General features: G+C 40.9%; 1 protein-coding gene and 1 long non-coding RNA gene across 3 annotated transcripts in view; both read right to left on the reverse strand.

The window, feature by feature from the left end:
- Positions 1-6,450, reverse strand: part of shb (Src homology 2 domain containing adaptor protein B) — a 121,934-nt gene extending 115,484 nt beyond the window's left edge. For both annotated transcript variants that reach the window (XR_208223.4, XM_002936323.5), the window contains exon 1: positions 5,093-6,450. Coding sequence is in view for 1 of the 2 variants with exons in the window: in XM_002936323.5 (XP_002936369.1) it covers positions 5,093-5,767 (675 nt within the window). In the remaining variant the exon portion in view is untranslated. The remainder of the gene's footprint in view (positions 1-5,092) is intronic.
- A 3,201-nt stretch (positions 6,451-9,651) lies between these two features.
- Positions 9,652-14,351, reverse strand: LOC116408322. Its single transcript, XR_004220869.1, has 3 exons — positions 14,251-14,351; positions 13,020-13,124; positions 9,652-10,011 (listed from the first exon to the last, which is right to left on the reverse strand). It is a non-coding gene; the product is annotated as an uncharacterized LOC116408322 (long non-coding RNA).
- Positions 14,352-15,087: the final 736 nt, after the last annotated feature.

A 15,087-nucleotide genomic window follows, 5' to 3' on the forward strand; every position in this document is an offset into this window, starting at 1 on the left:
GTGCAATATAAAGAGATGTTCTGCTTCATTGAGTCTGAAAATCTGCTTCAGTGTCCACATTCCAAACTCATACTTAGCCATTGTCCATCTGGCCTGCATACTTTTCAGCTTACAATGCCTCTCATCTGACACTTTACAAAGGAATCAGCCCAATAAAAATACATGGTGAACAGCTTTGCAGAGCCGGAAATTTGTCTTTTGGCTCGAAGAAGGCCCTGCTGCACTTATCAATATAACAGACTTGCAGGACAATCCTTTTAATGGCTCTCCTTGTCAGTAACCAGTATTTTATAAGGGCACATCCAAGGCATATCTGCCAAGCTAAAAACCCATTCTTGATGTTACAATTTCACTCTGCCAGACCTTTTCTTCATTTCAAAGGTTAATAGGGGTGAGGAGGCTTGAGAGAAGTGTGGCTGTAATAGCCATGAGGCAGATAATGTTGCTTCTAAACCAGCTGTCATGTTTAAACTGGCAGCACTGTAGCTCTTGTATAGCAATAGCAGGTGATAAATACCTTCTTTAATTCAACAGGTTTTGTACAAGTAGGCAATGTGAGTAACAGTCATACAACAAATTCCGCCCATACTTTTTGTGCAATAATCCTGACCAACACACACAAAAAGAATCCTGAATTTCAAGAAGCAGAGAAAGGGCACATTCAATAATCCAAACTCACACTCTTATACTGCTTATTTTAAACAAGCAGAAAGGCCTGTTCTTCATACTTAAAAAAACAGACCTCGTCATAAAATGTAAAATGAGCAAATATTGTGAAACACATCAATATTTGGCATTTAAGTTATGACCCTCATCAGAATGTACGGATGTAATTATATGCATATAGCGGCAAAAATATCTCAGTACAGCTAACACAGAAAGCAGGGAATCCAAACATGATGGAGCTAGTTGTGCTCATTGACTTATATGTTTCAGACAACAATAGGAAGATTACTCTTTCAGTAGATAACGCCCAGTTAAATGGACAAATATTGTTTCAATTGAGACAGGTCTGCCAAGAACTGAATAAAGTATTCAACTCAAGTGCTCTTAATCAGTTTTCTTTATTTCTAAACAGTATGTAGTATATAATATTTACAAATGGGTGGAAATATATATGAACTATGTGAACATGTCCAAGTGAATCAACACTATCTCCTGTCACTCACAACTGACAGATACTTAAAAAGGTCAAAGTCTTGGTCAAAAAAATCTCGGACAGCGTTAAGGGTAATAAGGCTAGCAGGTACCCTATGAGGTAAGACCTGATAACCATAATGTTGGCCCGGTTGCAGGCACATGCGGAGAATATAGGAAAATGAGAGTTTGCATTTCAGAACAGATATCCACCACGTGTGTCTGCTCCCAGGCTACCAAAATAATTCCGGGTGCAGGTAAGGTTGGAAGCCAATTGGAGGGGCTGATTCCTGACACAAGCCTTTCTAATCTCAAAAAATATATTACATTGATAAGTAACCTTTAGGTTTGATCATATAAACATAAGGTAAAGGAGGCACTTTGGTGCAAGTAATTTTTTTTAAAAACTCAGTGCCCTTAAAATTTCCATGCCACAATGGCTGTTATGGCAATCGCCTGACTGAGCAAGAACTCAGGCAACTTTCACTTGGAAATGTGGTAAGTGGCTGGCAAGTGCTGACTGCCACTGCAGGCAATGGATGGAGAAAGAGTGTTGAGTGATTTGGTTGTCACCTCTGTGATATATAAAATAAAAATGTGTCCCGAATTGCACCATGTGCTTGAAAAAAGAAGGGCCCTTTAATGCTCCTGTTTCAACTCATCACCCTCCTATGTTCATCTACTGTAAAGCTCCTGGATTATATAGCATTACTGAGAATGCTACATAACATGGTAGTGCTGTATACATAAATGATGATTTGAATTGACAGAGTGTAAGCATTTAAGATGCTCTGCAATTATAATACACTCCACAAATAGATAAGGAAGGGTTATAAAGCTATGGTTGGAAAACAAAATCACACCTCAATTTTGTCTGAAGGTGGAACTTCATAATCATTATTAAGGTAAAATGTATTCTTACCACAGGAAAGGGCAATTATAACTGGGTTTAAACCAATTTTTAGATTGGCAAATTGATAATTTGGTTCCCTAAGTAAAATAATGACATAATGGATAACCAAGCTGCAGTAAACCACAAGTAAACCACTTGGCTCTGCTCCCTTCTCAAAACCTACCTGCATTGCCTACCCTAATAAAACACTTTTTACAGCAGCCAATGGGACTGCTTCTGCAAATTCACCATGTACTGTATTTGCAGAAGGAAATAGCTACTTTGGGTAAAATTTGTTCTGCAGAGGTAAGAAATGTAATTTATCAATACCTGGAAGGATGTAGGTAGGACATCATCAATACTGCAGTGAAATAATGACGTCAATGGCCACTATTTCGTATACATTTCTAGAAAGCTTGCTAGATTTTACTGAGCAATGCCTTTAAAAAAAAGTCTCTCAAGACAGAAGGACCTTTGTTTTTCTCAGCAGAAAAAACTAAAGTAAATATTAATCATCTTCAAACATATATCTAATCAGAATAATAACATTTTAAATTATCTAGAAACCGAAAATGCACACGTGATTTTTCTTTTCACTTTGTCTTCAGCAGAAACGGTGTGCTGGAGGCAACCTTGAGAATGGGAAAAATAATGCAAAAATCTAAGGTGTGAATTGAATCATAGATCACACATCAAAAAACCCCAAGGCAGGTAAGAGAATACCTTCATCACAGTCAGTGTTCCCTCTAAGCTATGTGCTTGTGTGTGTGCACACAAGCAGAATGCTGTGCTCGATTAATTTTGTGGAAAAACACAAAATTTACTTTGTGTTACCCACCTTCCTGTCAGACCTCATCGATTTTTAAAGATATTTTTTGTGCAAAAGGCTTTAAATGTGCACGCAATATACATTTTTTTTTTTTGCACACACAGCAAAAATGAAATTAGAAAGAGCACTGGTCACAGTCTGAAAAAATCTGCAGGTGATAATGACAAGTACCCAGGCTATTAGTATTATTACTTTGTGGTTGTCACATGCTAGTCAGTAGCTGAATAATGCACCAGGAAAACCCTTAAGATACTACAGACCCTATATCAGAATGGACTTCCTTAATGATGTGAATAAAAACACAACAAACAATGCTAGCCCTGGAAGGATGGCATATAAATTTGTTTTACTGAATGCTAGTTTGGCCCAAACAATGCTAGGTTTCTAGGGTCACTGAATTAAAATGCAAAAAGTTCAAGTAGGGATTAAGTGAAAACTATACAGGTTTTTTTCCTGTTGCATTACTTAAGAGTGTCCCATACAATGTGTTTTTACGGACTGTCTTAACTCAGCAGGTCTGTGTTTCTGTATCCATTCCGTATCCATGGGTATATAAGAAAGATGCCTTTCAAAGTGAATACATAATTCACGCTAACAACACAGTATGAATAGAAAAAAAGCTTGTTGGTTTGTCCATATTTGCCCTACAATAAGTTCAGCTCTCAAACATTCCAGTTAGTAAAGTACCATACTTCCCTTGGCTTCATCTTTATTTCTCCCATCCCAGTATAATTTCCTATGCCCTGAATATAGACACTACTGTGGGTAAGGAACTACTGTACTCTAAAACAAATTTCATAAAAAAGTCTTTTAGAGGGGGAATTAGGTGGCCTGGACCACACCCACATATCCAGAGCAAAGTGCACTAAGTTTTTTAAAGTAAAGCAGCCTTATATTAAAAAAAGGTTACCCCTTCTGTGTTCTATTTTGCCTTTCATGTTCAATGTTCTCTGTGAATGGTATGAAAAGGATGGCTGGTATGGCACTTAGTTATCCACACTATGCATCTGTCAGAACAGGGAGGGGTTCTAAGACTAAACAAACAGGACCAGGGGGGCTCTAGTGAAATATGGGTGTGGAAGCCAAATCTTATGTGGCTACTTAACATGTGAATAGTATTCTTAAGGACTTCATCAAAATTTGATCTGCAGAAGAGGACTGTGTAATTTGTTTCCAGTGAGTCCTTTTCTACCCCTAAGATCATCTAAAGATGGTTATAACTATGTTAGAAAGGAGGTGTATTCCTAAAGCTTTTATTAATGTCAGCTAGCCAATAAACACTACAATAAACACTTTCATGAAAGTATCCACAATCTATGAAAATCTCCTAACGGTAAAATTATGTTTAAAAACCTATATTTTACCATTACTGGAAATTGGACTTTAGTGAAAACTGGAGACCTAATTTCAAATATTAGCAGTGATAAAAATACACTCAGATTTAAAGGGAGTGGCCACTTGTGTTTGTAAACATTTAAAGCTGCAGTTCAGAAAGAACTGGAGAGTCACTGGTTGACTTGTATTCACTACATCAGTGACAAGTCACCAAAATGAATTCTGATGTGTGGCCTAACTGGCTCAAGTCAGATTCAGAAGAGGGACATGTTCAGGTAAGTTATGAGCCATGGTGGATATGCAGCACTTTCTAGCATGGCCAGCAAACAGATACTATGTATAACTACACCTCTTCCTCTCAAGGCAACTTCCGCGACTTTGGCAAATCGCGGTGCAGCGTATGCCATCCCACCATTCTAGCTGGTGGGATGGCATTTCGGGGAGATTAGTCGCCCATGGCAAGGGAGATTTGTCGTGCGGCGACTAATCTCCCTGTGTGTCACAGCCCTAAAGCTTTCACGGATGTAGCAGTGTAACTTGCACAAAACAAAACATGAGATGATTGCACTCATCTTATATAAGTAGGTATGTGTGGCTGATCTGTGGCAACACTGTATACACCATTTTAACTATACTTCAACCTTGTGTGCCCAGAAATGCAAACTTCTAGTACACAGCATGTTATCTTCAGTACCCCTATATATTCATCTGTATAATACAATAATACCAATGTCTCATGGCAGTAACAATTCATTCAATCCTACTGTCACTTATGTCATACTTGTCTACTGCACCAGGGCTATTATCAACCAGAAGGAAGGCGGTAGAAATAAAGTGGCATGTATTTAATATACATAGAGTTATTGTTCCCTCCCAATAAATGCACAGTGTAGCCTTACCTTCTCTTTCTTGGCTCCGGGGTTGCCCTGCTCCTCGGTTTTGTTGGTTACTGGAGTGACCACCGGGCTCCAGGTGATGCCAACTGTACCCGCACCTCCTCCCCCAGTACCGTTCTCCCCCCAGCCGCAGCTGTCTATCTTGATAAGCCGGTGCTTGGGGGACACCATGTACTTGTGCTCCGACCCCCCCGTCAGCTGTTGCTTGGCCCCGGCCGGTCTCCTCTCGCTGTTGCTGCGGTACAGGTGCGGAGAGGAAGACGAGGAGGAGGACGAGGAGGTGGTGTTGGTGCTGGAGCCTCCGCCGTGGTAAGACTCTTGCAAGAAGCAGTTGGTTCCGTCTGTGCAGCCCCTCCTGCCCTCTCCCTGCTGTTCCTCCCTGCACATGGCCCGCAGCTTGCGGAGGGAAGAGCCCGGTCCGTTGTACGGATCCTCGAAATCCCTGTCCTTCTGGGCTCGGTAGGCTCGGATCAGATCGCTCTCCTCCCTGCAGTGGCCGGGCAGCGGGGACGTGTGGTGTTTGTAGAACTGCTGCTGCCCCCCTGGGTACTGCAGGTGGAAAGAGCGTTCGGTGCCCCCGTTCCTCTTGTAATCCGGTCTGGGGGGTTGCGGGGGGCTCTTGCTCTTGTTGTTGTTATTGTTACCCAGGCTGAAGTACTTATTCAGCCATTTAGCCATGATCGGCCGCTCTAGGTCCTGTGAGCGAGTGAGTGTGAGTATATATATATATATATATAGGAGAGATCTCTCCAGCTACTGCTCTCTAAGCCCCGCACACTCCCCCTCACATCGGGCAGCCTTTCCGCAGCTCCCCCGGCTGTGCCCGTCACATCACACGGCAACCAGCTTGCCCATAGGAAGGGAGTCACACTGCAATGCCAGTGGGGATTCCCACTGACACACTGTTGTACGGGCAATGCCAGCGCCTAAGGTGCCCAGTCACTTTCCTTCACCCATTCCCAGCGGCCGCCCCGTACCCCTGGCACCTTCACCTCCTTTCACTCAACACAAGTTGCGAATTAAAAATCCACAGAGAAGTAGGTTGGAAGCAGCTGTTGCAGTCAGTAGCGATAACCCCACGAATAAGATCTAGGGGAAGGTCCCACTCACTCGCCGCCCGGTTCCTTTCACTTGTTGAACGTTCTGATTTTATGCTCCACTCGCATTCGGCTTAGTAAGAAACAATAGCAACTTGTCAGGGAGGCACGGAAGGCTGGTATCAGAGGGCACAAGATGGTTCCAGGTCAGAGCAACAGAATGTGAAACCCACATGGAACAGGAGAGGAAAGTGGTGACAGGTCCTCTAGCTGCTAAATCAGCGTTCACCTCTGGCTGGGAGTCAGGGGGTGGGGCAAAGGGAGAGCCGCCCACATTCATATTAAGCCCCTCCCACTACTCGAGCCAGCGCTTATCTCTAGCAAAAGAGTATTTGGAAACTGGAAAGCGATAAACTCAGCCGCATCCGCGCGTTGCTCCTCCCACTGCTCGACCGGCGCTTACCTCAGAATGAGTTTGAGGTCAGGCAATGCAGGGAGCAGTCACACCCCTTTGCGTTCTTATACTAAACGCAATTCCTAGTTTAGCGTACGATAATCGCTTCGGTTGCTCACTGCATTATTGAATGGCAGTGTTGAGAAAGCAGGGAGCCGGCGGAGTGATTGGCTGTGTCTTGCTCTGTGCATAGGCATGTAATTTTAAGAAAGTGTTTGTGTTTATGTTAAGGCTTTCTAGTCGTGTGCTGAATATGTGCCGGCGAAGCTGTTCGGTCTTGGGACGCACTTTCCATTTCGCAACAACATTCGCTGTGTAGGCAAAGCCGCGTCCTAAACACACATTTTAAATGAAACTTCAGTGACACATTCGACCTTATTTGCTTTCGGTAATGATTAACATAGTGGCCCCTAGAGGAGAAGAGACGCAATAGCAGTGCTTTATAATACTAAAGACAAATGGGGGGCTCCTTTATCCGCACAATTGCGAAGTGTAAGTTCTGTCACAAGTCGCCATGTTTTTAGCTCCCCCCCGCACAATTTCAAATGTAATTGCAGCAGCAATATGCCTGACTTAATTGTGGACGTTGCTTTTTGACACGAATCAGACACTATTGCCAAGGCCAAAACTAGTGGTAGGCAGAAGAGCTAGGGCGCAATGATAGAGGGGTGCCAGGCAGGTACCTCACTTGCCTGCCCCTAGTACACACTCTCCTGCCCCAGCTGCTTGTCACTGTGCGACAGCCCCCCCACAACCTCACTGAGCCTGCTTTTCGTGGGTGCAGGGGCAAGCTGGCCAGCTGGGTTGTAGAGCTGTGAACCCCCCAGTTTTTTTTTGGAGTTATGCGAATTTGGCCTCTCTCCCAATGGCATTCTACCATTTTATCCCAAAGTTTCACTTTAAATTCCAGGTGCACATGTGCACTAAGCATTTGGCAGCTTCAGGAATTTACATGTACATGTTTGTGACTTCACTTTAAGATATACACGTGTGTCACATTACTTCCGAGTAATGAAAAATATTTAGTCTGCAGGTTCCCCCGTATAGACTAGCGTCTGGGGTCGACAACTCTGCCTAGGTGGGCCCAGTTGGCTTGGCGTACCCCTGACTATTTCACTGAAAATTTGTTTGGGTTTGTCATCAAATTTATATGTATGCCCAATTCTTTAGTTGCGAGTTTGCTGCCTCAATTGACGCATTCTGCTGGTGTGGGATCTCTGGAGATGTGGCAGTTGTTACAAGGTTCCTAGGTTGGCACTGTCCGTTTTTGCCTGCCCTTTTTTTCCAAATTAGGATAACCAGGCAGGACTCATTTAGAGTGACACAGGGATCGGCCAATTGCCACATCATAGCCCCACCTCTGTGATGGCACCAGCCAGGGGGAAAGGTGGCAACCCTAAAGGTTCCTCTGCATCAATAGGCACAGAGTAAAGGTGGCCATACACGTTAAAATTACAATCTTTCCTGGCATCATTGGTAGCTGGAAAGATCGCTCATACCCTCCACTAATGTTCAGTTGAATCGTCAGATATCAAGGTAGAAACAATAGTAATTCTACCTCTATCTGAAGATTCAGCCCTAAACACTTGCTTTTGCTTGGGCAAAATTTTCTGTCCCGCCCGATCGTCAAGACGACCAATATCCTAGGCTTTTGCGATATTGGTCGCCTTGTCAGTCCACCAGACTTGGGCTGGGATTCAAAATAGGCCCTGGCATTTCAAGTACACAGGCCCAAACAGCCCCTTCAGGCCCAATAAACAGTGACTGTCTATGGCATCTTGCAGCAGCCAGTCTGGGGCCTGATCAGAGCCACATAATGCACTGAGGTCTCTCCTTTTGTTTGGCACATGGATGCAAATCATACCTGTGCCATTCTTTAGAGCAGATGTTGCCCATTTCATAGATACCTCTTTATATTTCTGGATGCTACACTTAAGGGCACATTTACTAATCCACGAATCCGAATCACGAATGGGAAAAAATCGGATTGGAAACGAAAATTTCTGAAGATCGCAAATATCACGAAAATGCTTACGAAAAAATTGTATTAGTCACGATAATATCGTATTGGCGATCCGAAAGTCAGGAAATTTTCGTTCCGAACAATTGTAAACAGCGGTAAAACCTTTCCGATTTTTTCGTGCAAACGTCCAAAAAAGTAATGCGGACTCCCCAAAAAATCGGCGAAAATACGCTCGGAGCGTTCGTGCTTTTGTAAATGTGCCCCTTGGTGTTAGTGCTTCTCCTTGCCTTTCCTGCTTCTACTGTTACTCCTTGTGAAGCCTTGCTAGAATTTTAACTACAGCATATTGTAAAATCCCTATATTTTTAACTGTCTTGACCTTGGCTTGTTGCTTGACTCTTAAATCAATTAATTATGGCTGGCTTTGTCTTCCCGTGTACTTGTCTAAAAGCTTTGTCATAGTTCTCCCTCATACATAGTAGATGAGGCTGAAGAAAGATGTCCATCAAGTTCAATCGTATTGTCTAATTGAGCCTACATAACTGCCAGTTAATTCAGATAAAAAAAAAACCCTCTGAAATCTTTCTACTCCAAGAAGGCATCCAGACCAGTCCCAGTATCAACTTTGTACTAGGGCTATTTTTCACAACCCTGTGTGTTTTGCAATGTAAAAAGTTAACTAACCCTTTCTCAATGTAAAAAAACCCTTTTCTCATCTTAAAGAGGACCTGAACCCACAAAATATTGTAAACTTATTAAGTGTATTCCTCTGAGCACTTTTGCAATTTACATTTTACTTTTTTGTTTTAAGAGATATCTGAGATATTCACAGTTTTAGAGAGTTTTATGCTACAAGTATGGGACCTGTTATGCAGAATGCTTGGGACCTGGGTTTCCAGATAAGGGATCATTCCGTAATTTGAATCTCTATACCTTAGGTCTACGAAAAAATTATTTAAACATGAAATACACCTAATAGGATAGTTTTCCTCCAATAAGAAGTAACTATATATTAGTTGGGATTGAGTACAAGGTACTGTTTTATTATTACAAAAAAGAAAACATATTTAAAAATGTTAATTATTTTTTTTTACAGTTGAGTCTGTGGTGATGGTCTTCCCATAATTTGGAGCTCTCTGGATAAAGGATACCATACCTGCATTAGGCAGACTTGGCTCAAAAATCTTTCTTTATAGGTCCAAACTGTCTATGTACTGCATATACATTTCCTGGATTTAGTTGAACCTGCTGGCACCCAGTTGAGCCAAGAGGCTGGTATCAGCATTTTAAAAATGGTAATATCTTAGAAACGTTAAAAATAAAAAATGAGCAATAATTTCAGAAGTGCACAAAGATGCACCATGATTAAGCTTGCATCAATATATTTTTTGGGTTTAGATTCCCTTTATGTTGAAAACTCCTTTCTTCTAATGTGAATAGATGTCCTCACATCTGCTGGAAACACCTACTATTAAATAAAGCATTAGAGAGATTATAATATGATCCCCTTATATGTTTATACAGAGTTATCATATCCCCCCTTAAGCTTCTCTTCTCCAGTGTAACAGTCACAACTTTGGTAGTCTTTTTTTAATAACTGAGACCTTCCATACCCTCTATCAACATGTGTGCTAGCATTCGTACCAGAGGGCTCAAGTTGCAATTAATAGTATCTGTTAAAAGTAGAATAGCACAGAGGAAGAGAATTCAGAAAGGAAATGACAAATGGCTTTATGGGTTAGGGCCATCCTTTGCAGTCTAACATTTGTCTAGCCTCATTAACTCATATCAAGGTTAGATCTACTTAGAATATTGGTGTAAATGTCAATTGGCCAAATTGTTTCAAATTCTTACTACTGTTTAACATCTTAAACTGTAGTGACAATTTGAAACACTTTACATCTCAAACTGTGTCCTGACAGACACAATATTTAGGTTGGCCCTCCCATCTGCTTCTTTGGTCCCATCTGGGACTGGATCCACAAATTCTGGGGTTAAGAGAAGAATGGATTTCTATTTTACAAGAAGTTGGCTGCAATATATGGCAGATTGGTGGAGCTATATGTCAGTGGAAAAATAGGGGGTTTAATCATTGGCCTTCCCAGGCAAAGCTTCTGTCCAGACACTATTACAACAAAAACCTTGCAGAAGCCGTAATGACCCTCTTTAAGGGAAAATACAGTAATAATCACATGCCCAAACAGTCATAAAATGCCAAACGTCACTAGACGTTTGGCAACAGGAAGATTTTTACTGAGGCTGAGTGGCTTAGAATTACAATATCCATTTGTTATTATTTCTAGCAAAATACTTTTGTTTGTTGCTTGATGATTTGTTGTCAAATAATTATTTAGGGGACAAAAAAATTACAACATTTTCACATATTGATTTAAGGATGACATAAATCAAAGAGGCATAATATCTGCATAATATTTTAGGTCACAATAGATCCTTGACCTTTTCTTTTTACCAGGAAAGAATTATTTACATACAGGAAGGTATTATTCAATTCTCTCATTGATTAAGCATAAAACATTTTTACTGGGGTGCTTGGGTCAAACTAATTCCTGGTATACGAATGATATATGTCTTGCCTCTACAAGCATTATGCAGAACCCGAACTAAGCTCAAAATATATATAACACTATAGTCAGTCTTAGAAATAGCGGACTGACTTAAGCTGGTAGATGAAAATGTATTACAAAAAGTCAAAACCAAAAAAGAAAAGATAAATAATTGAATTTGTTCTGCGGTTTAGCTGGCACATTTATATAAGCCTTGACTGCAGCAGGATAGGTTTCTGTTTAGTAGGGCTGTTTGTTACTAAAATTGTGGAACTGCTTGTATATAACCTTATGTCCCTCACCTGAAGTAATAGCTCAGCGTGGGCTGAATAGTTTTATCATGGAATGACAAATCCCCCCCCATCCCCCTTTAGATTTAAGATTTATGCAGTGCCCTAGCATTGTACCTCAAGCACATACAGTAGGTATGCAATGCAATGCCTTAGGGACATGTACAATAAATGCTAAAGATTGGCAGCCTAGTTCTATAATAAGATGTCTTGTGCAAGCAATGTTATAGCTGTGCAATGTGACCATGTTCAAAGAAATATACAAAACTCCAAATCCTTTTGCTTGGATAAGAATCACAGAACAAGATTCCTATATTATTTAGCATATTATATAATACATGAGTAATGATATATTAGTAATGCACCATCCGTAGCATGTCAGTATAATCTTGTAATTGTTTAAACTCATGACTGTAAGATTATACATATTATTTACAGGAGATGAATCTACTAATAAAAGGCAAGAAATGCCCCATAAATGTTAATTTTGTCAATTATGTAACTTAGTCACCATAGCTCTGCTTTGTCAGTCTAGACAGAAGCATAGGTGCTCATATATGTATGAGTGCTGATCGCTGCGAAGTCATGAGTATGGGGGTAGGCCAGGGGTAGGGAACCTATGGCTCGGGAGCCAGATGTGGCTCTTTTGATGGCTGCATCTGGCTCGCTGCCAAATCTTTAACAAAAAAGATAACGGGGGGGCGTGGTCTGCACTCGGTGAACATGTCTTCTATCCGCCGAGAGCAAGCCACGCCCTCCTCCGCATCCAGCATCCTTACCGGGTTGCACTTGAACCAGGGCCCAGGGAACTGAGAGGGACATTGGAGCAGAAACCTGTGACAGTTCACGCTTGAATTGAAAATAAAATGTGGCCAATATGTCTCTGTTGGGGCTACAAAGAGAAGCCAACTGTGCACTGTGCTAGGTAGCACTCTAGTAATACCACTAACAAGCCATATTGAACAGCTAAATATGACACCCACCCTACCTTGCCCCGCAGAATCCACGGCCGAACGGGCCTGAAGCCGCATCATCCTCAAGGCCCCGGCTTCGGCCTAGCTCCCGTTGGCCATTGTATGGCTCTCACGGAATTACATTTTAAAATATGTGGTGTTTATGGCTCACTCAGCCAAAAAGGTTCCCGACCCCTGGGGTAGGCCAAAGACTCTGGGCACACAGAGCTCTGTAAGTGTATTTGGAGCACTTGTCAGAGAACTGCCTATAATTAAGGAACTTTTAAAGCATTTTATGCTTTATGCACAAAATGTTTTAATGTCCTTAATATATTGTTAAAGGATGAGTGCAGAGCATTTCTTGTCTTTGTATGAATTATGTGGTCACACAACTTTTGTTTTGCTATAGTTTATGCCTAATGGTCTATAATTGCTTCATCATAAACTACATATTAAATTATAGGTCTAATTTCTTTAATAAATGGGAGAAAAAATATTTCCTGAGTATTAATAGCAATTGTGCACAGAGATTCTATTGTTGGGGTATATTGCAGTAAAAAATTATGTGCATTGTACAGAACAACTTTCCCATTCAGGAAATAGTACATCTTGGAAGTAAAGGCAATCATAGTTTACTGCTCACATGGGAGGTTTTGTTAGAGTACTTACTAGAAATGAATGCGAGGCCATGCTATCTGTGAGCAACCTAGCATAACAGGCTATGAAGTAGCATGTCAGGCTTTAAAAGATGAAGGTGAGTGATGACTGCGCAGCCTGGAAAGAGAGAAGAAGCTGTTGATATGGTAATATATGACATTGTCCAAGCATTCAGAAAACAAGCATGGAAAAGAATATATAAATATAAGCTGCAAAAACAAGGTCTTTGCCTTTGAAATTAATTGATTAAGAAAAGCAAGTGTTTATAGTGTAGAGTATGCTAATGTTCTGCTTGCTCAGAGACGCTTTCTGCCTCACAATAATGCGTCTTGTAACCATGTCACTGTAAAACAGGTTGTAACAGGCTGTCAAATGATGGTGAACAGATCTCTTTACAGTTTACAGGTAGTGTTTTTTCAGTACAGCTCTAGCTGCATTGGGGATTGCAATCATAGTACAAAATAATTCCTTAATTTAATACCATAGAGATTTAATACCATAGATGTGCTGTCCATGCTGCCACTAGACATGAAAAGTAACACACACACACACTGCACATTACACATATACTGCAAGCACAGCAAAGGTCAACAGTGACCCTCTGTTGTGTGCTGAGGAAATAGTACAGTCAGGCATTCAGAGCTTTCAACTTCCTATGGGTCTTGTACCCTGGGGAAAAGAGTTAGATCTTTCACCACAGAATGAAGGGGGCCAACACACATCTCTTCAAGTAGGGAAAAGAGACAATGGTGGATAAAAGAGCTTGGTTTATAGGGACATTATATACCTTACATTTTCAACAGAATTATTATAATTCAGGGAATACCTATGGTAACTTTTATTGCATGCTGTATCTCTTTACACCATCTGTGGGCAAATTAAAGGATTTTTTTTCAGTTGCAGCTATACCAGTAATAGTCACATATTGGCTATTTCTAGCTGGCCTGAGCAATAACAAAGGGATTGTGTGTTAAGTGTTGCCTCCAGCAGATGGTGTTTTGACTATGCTTATAGCAATAGGCTGCACCCCTTTATCATAATGTAGCCTATCACTGCAGTTATTCCAGAACTTGCTCATTACCAGCCATAAAGGCCATACCAGCCATGTAAACATTCATTTACAACCACAAGTTTGTGCAAAGTGCATTTTGTGAGCACACCTTTTGCTCTTTTTTTACCTTGTCAGAAAAAGCTATTTTTCATGGCAGGGATAGGCAACCTGCTAACACAGTGCACTGTATACCTTGTAATTTTGTAACAGGAAGTGTGCCATGGGCATTTCTTTGCAATCAAATTTTGTGGAGAGAGGTCCCATTATTTACTTCTGGTTGCTATTCAAGCACCATCTGCCTATAATAAAAAGAAAAACACATTTGCTCTTTGCTCTAAAACAAACATATTAAGACTGCTACTTTTTACATACATTGTCTACAATTGTCAATATTTAGCACTGCTGCCTTGAAAAGGAGTGGTCCTGACTTAGATTCCAACTAGGGTCCTACCTCATAATGACTGTATTATTTTCCAATAGATTTTTTTCACACTCCAAAAACATACAGGCACATTTAAGGGGCTTCTGATGATACTGACTCTAGTGTGTGTTTAGAGAGAACGTGATAGCTTAGCTTGTAAGATGCACTGGGGCAGGAACTGAAATAATTTATGTTTAAATTCTTTAAAGTAGTGTGGAAAATGCTTTGTAATAAACAACAGATAGTAATATTATTGTGCAGCAGTTATTCTTTCTAATTTCACAGCTTTTGCCAAAGAGAAGTATAGAAAAGCATTGCTATTGGGATCAACACAAAATCCTGCATGTAGCATGTGAGTCTAACGGAAGATACAGAAGTGGGCTAAAAATAATTTTTTGTGTTGTGGGCATGAAAATCTCAAATCATGAGGGGTAGTCATGCTTGCAGTTAGCTTACCAGTGAGCAGATTATTAATAATTTTGTTTGCCTAGAAGGAGGAAATCTTACATTCCTACATAAATTAAATGCAAAGGACTACTGCTGAGTACTAACACCTCCCAGACATTCCCGAATATCATTGATAGGAAGCCATCAGGGGGTACTGTCCA

The sequence above is a fragment of the Xenopus tropicalis genome, chromosome 1 (assembly GCF_000004195.4).
Source record: "Xenopus tropicalis strain Nigerian chromosome 1, UCB_Xtro_10.0, whole genome shotgun sequence".
In the NCBI taxonomy this organism is placed as follows: Eukaryota; Metazoa; Chordata; class Amphibia; order Anura; family Pipidae; genus Xenopus; species Xenopus tropicalis.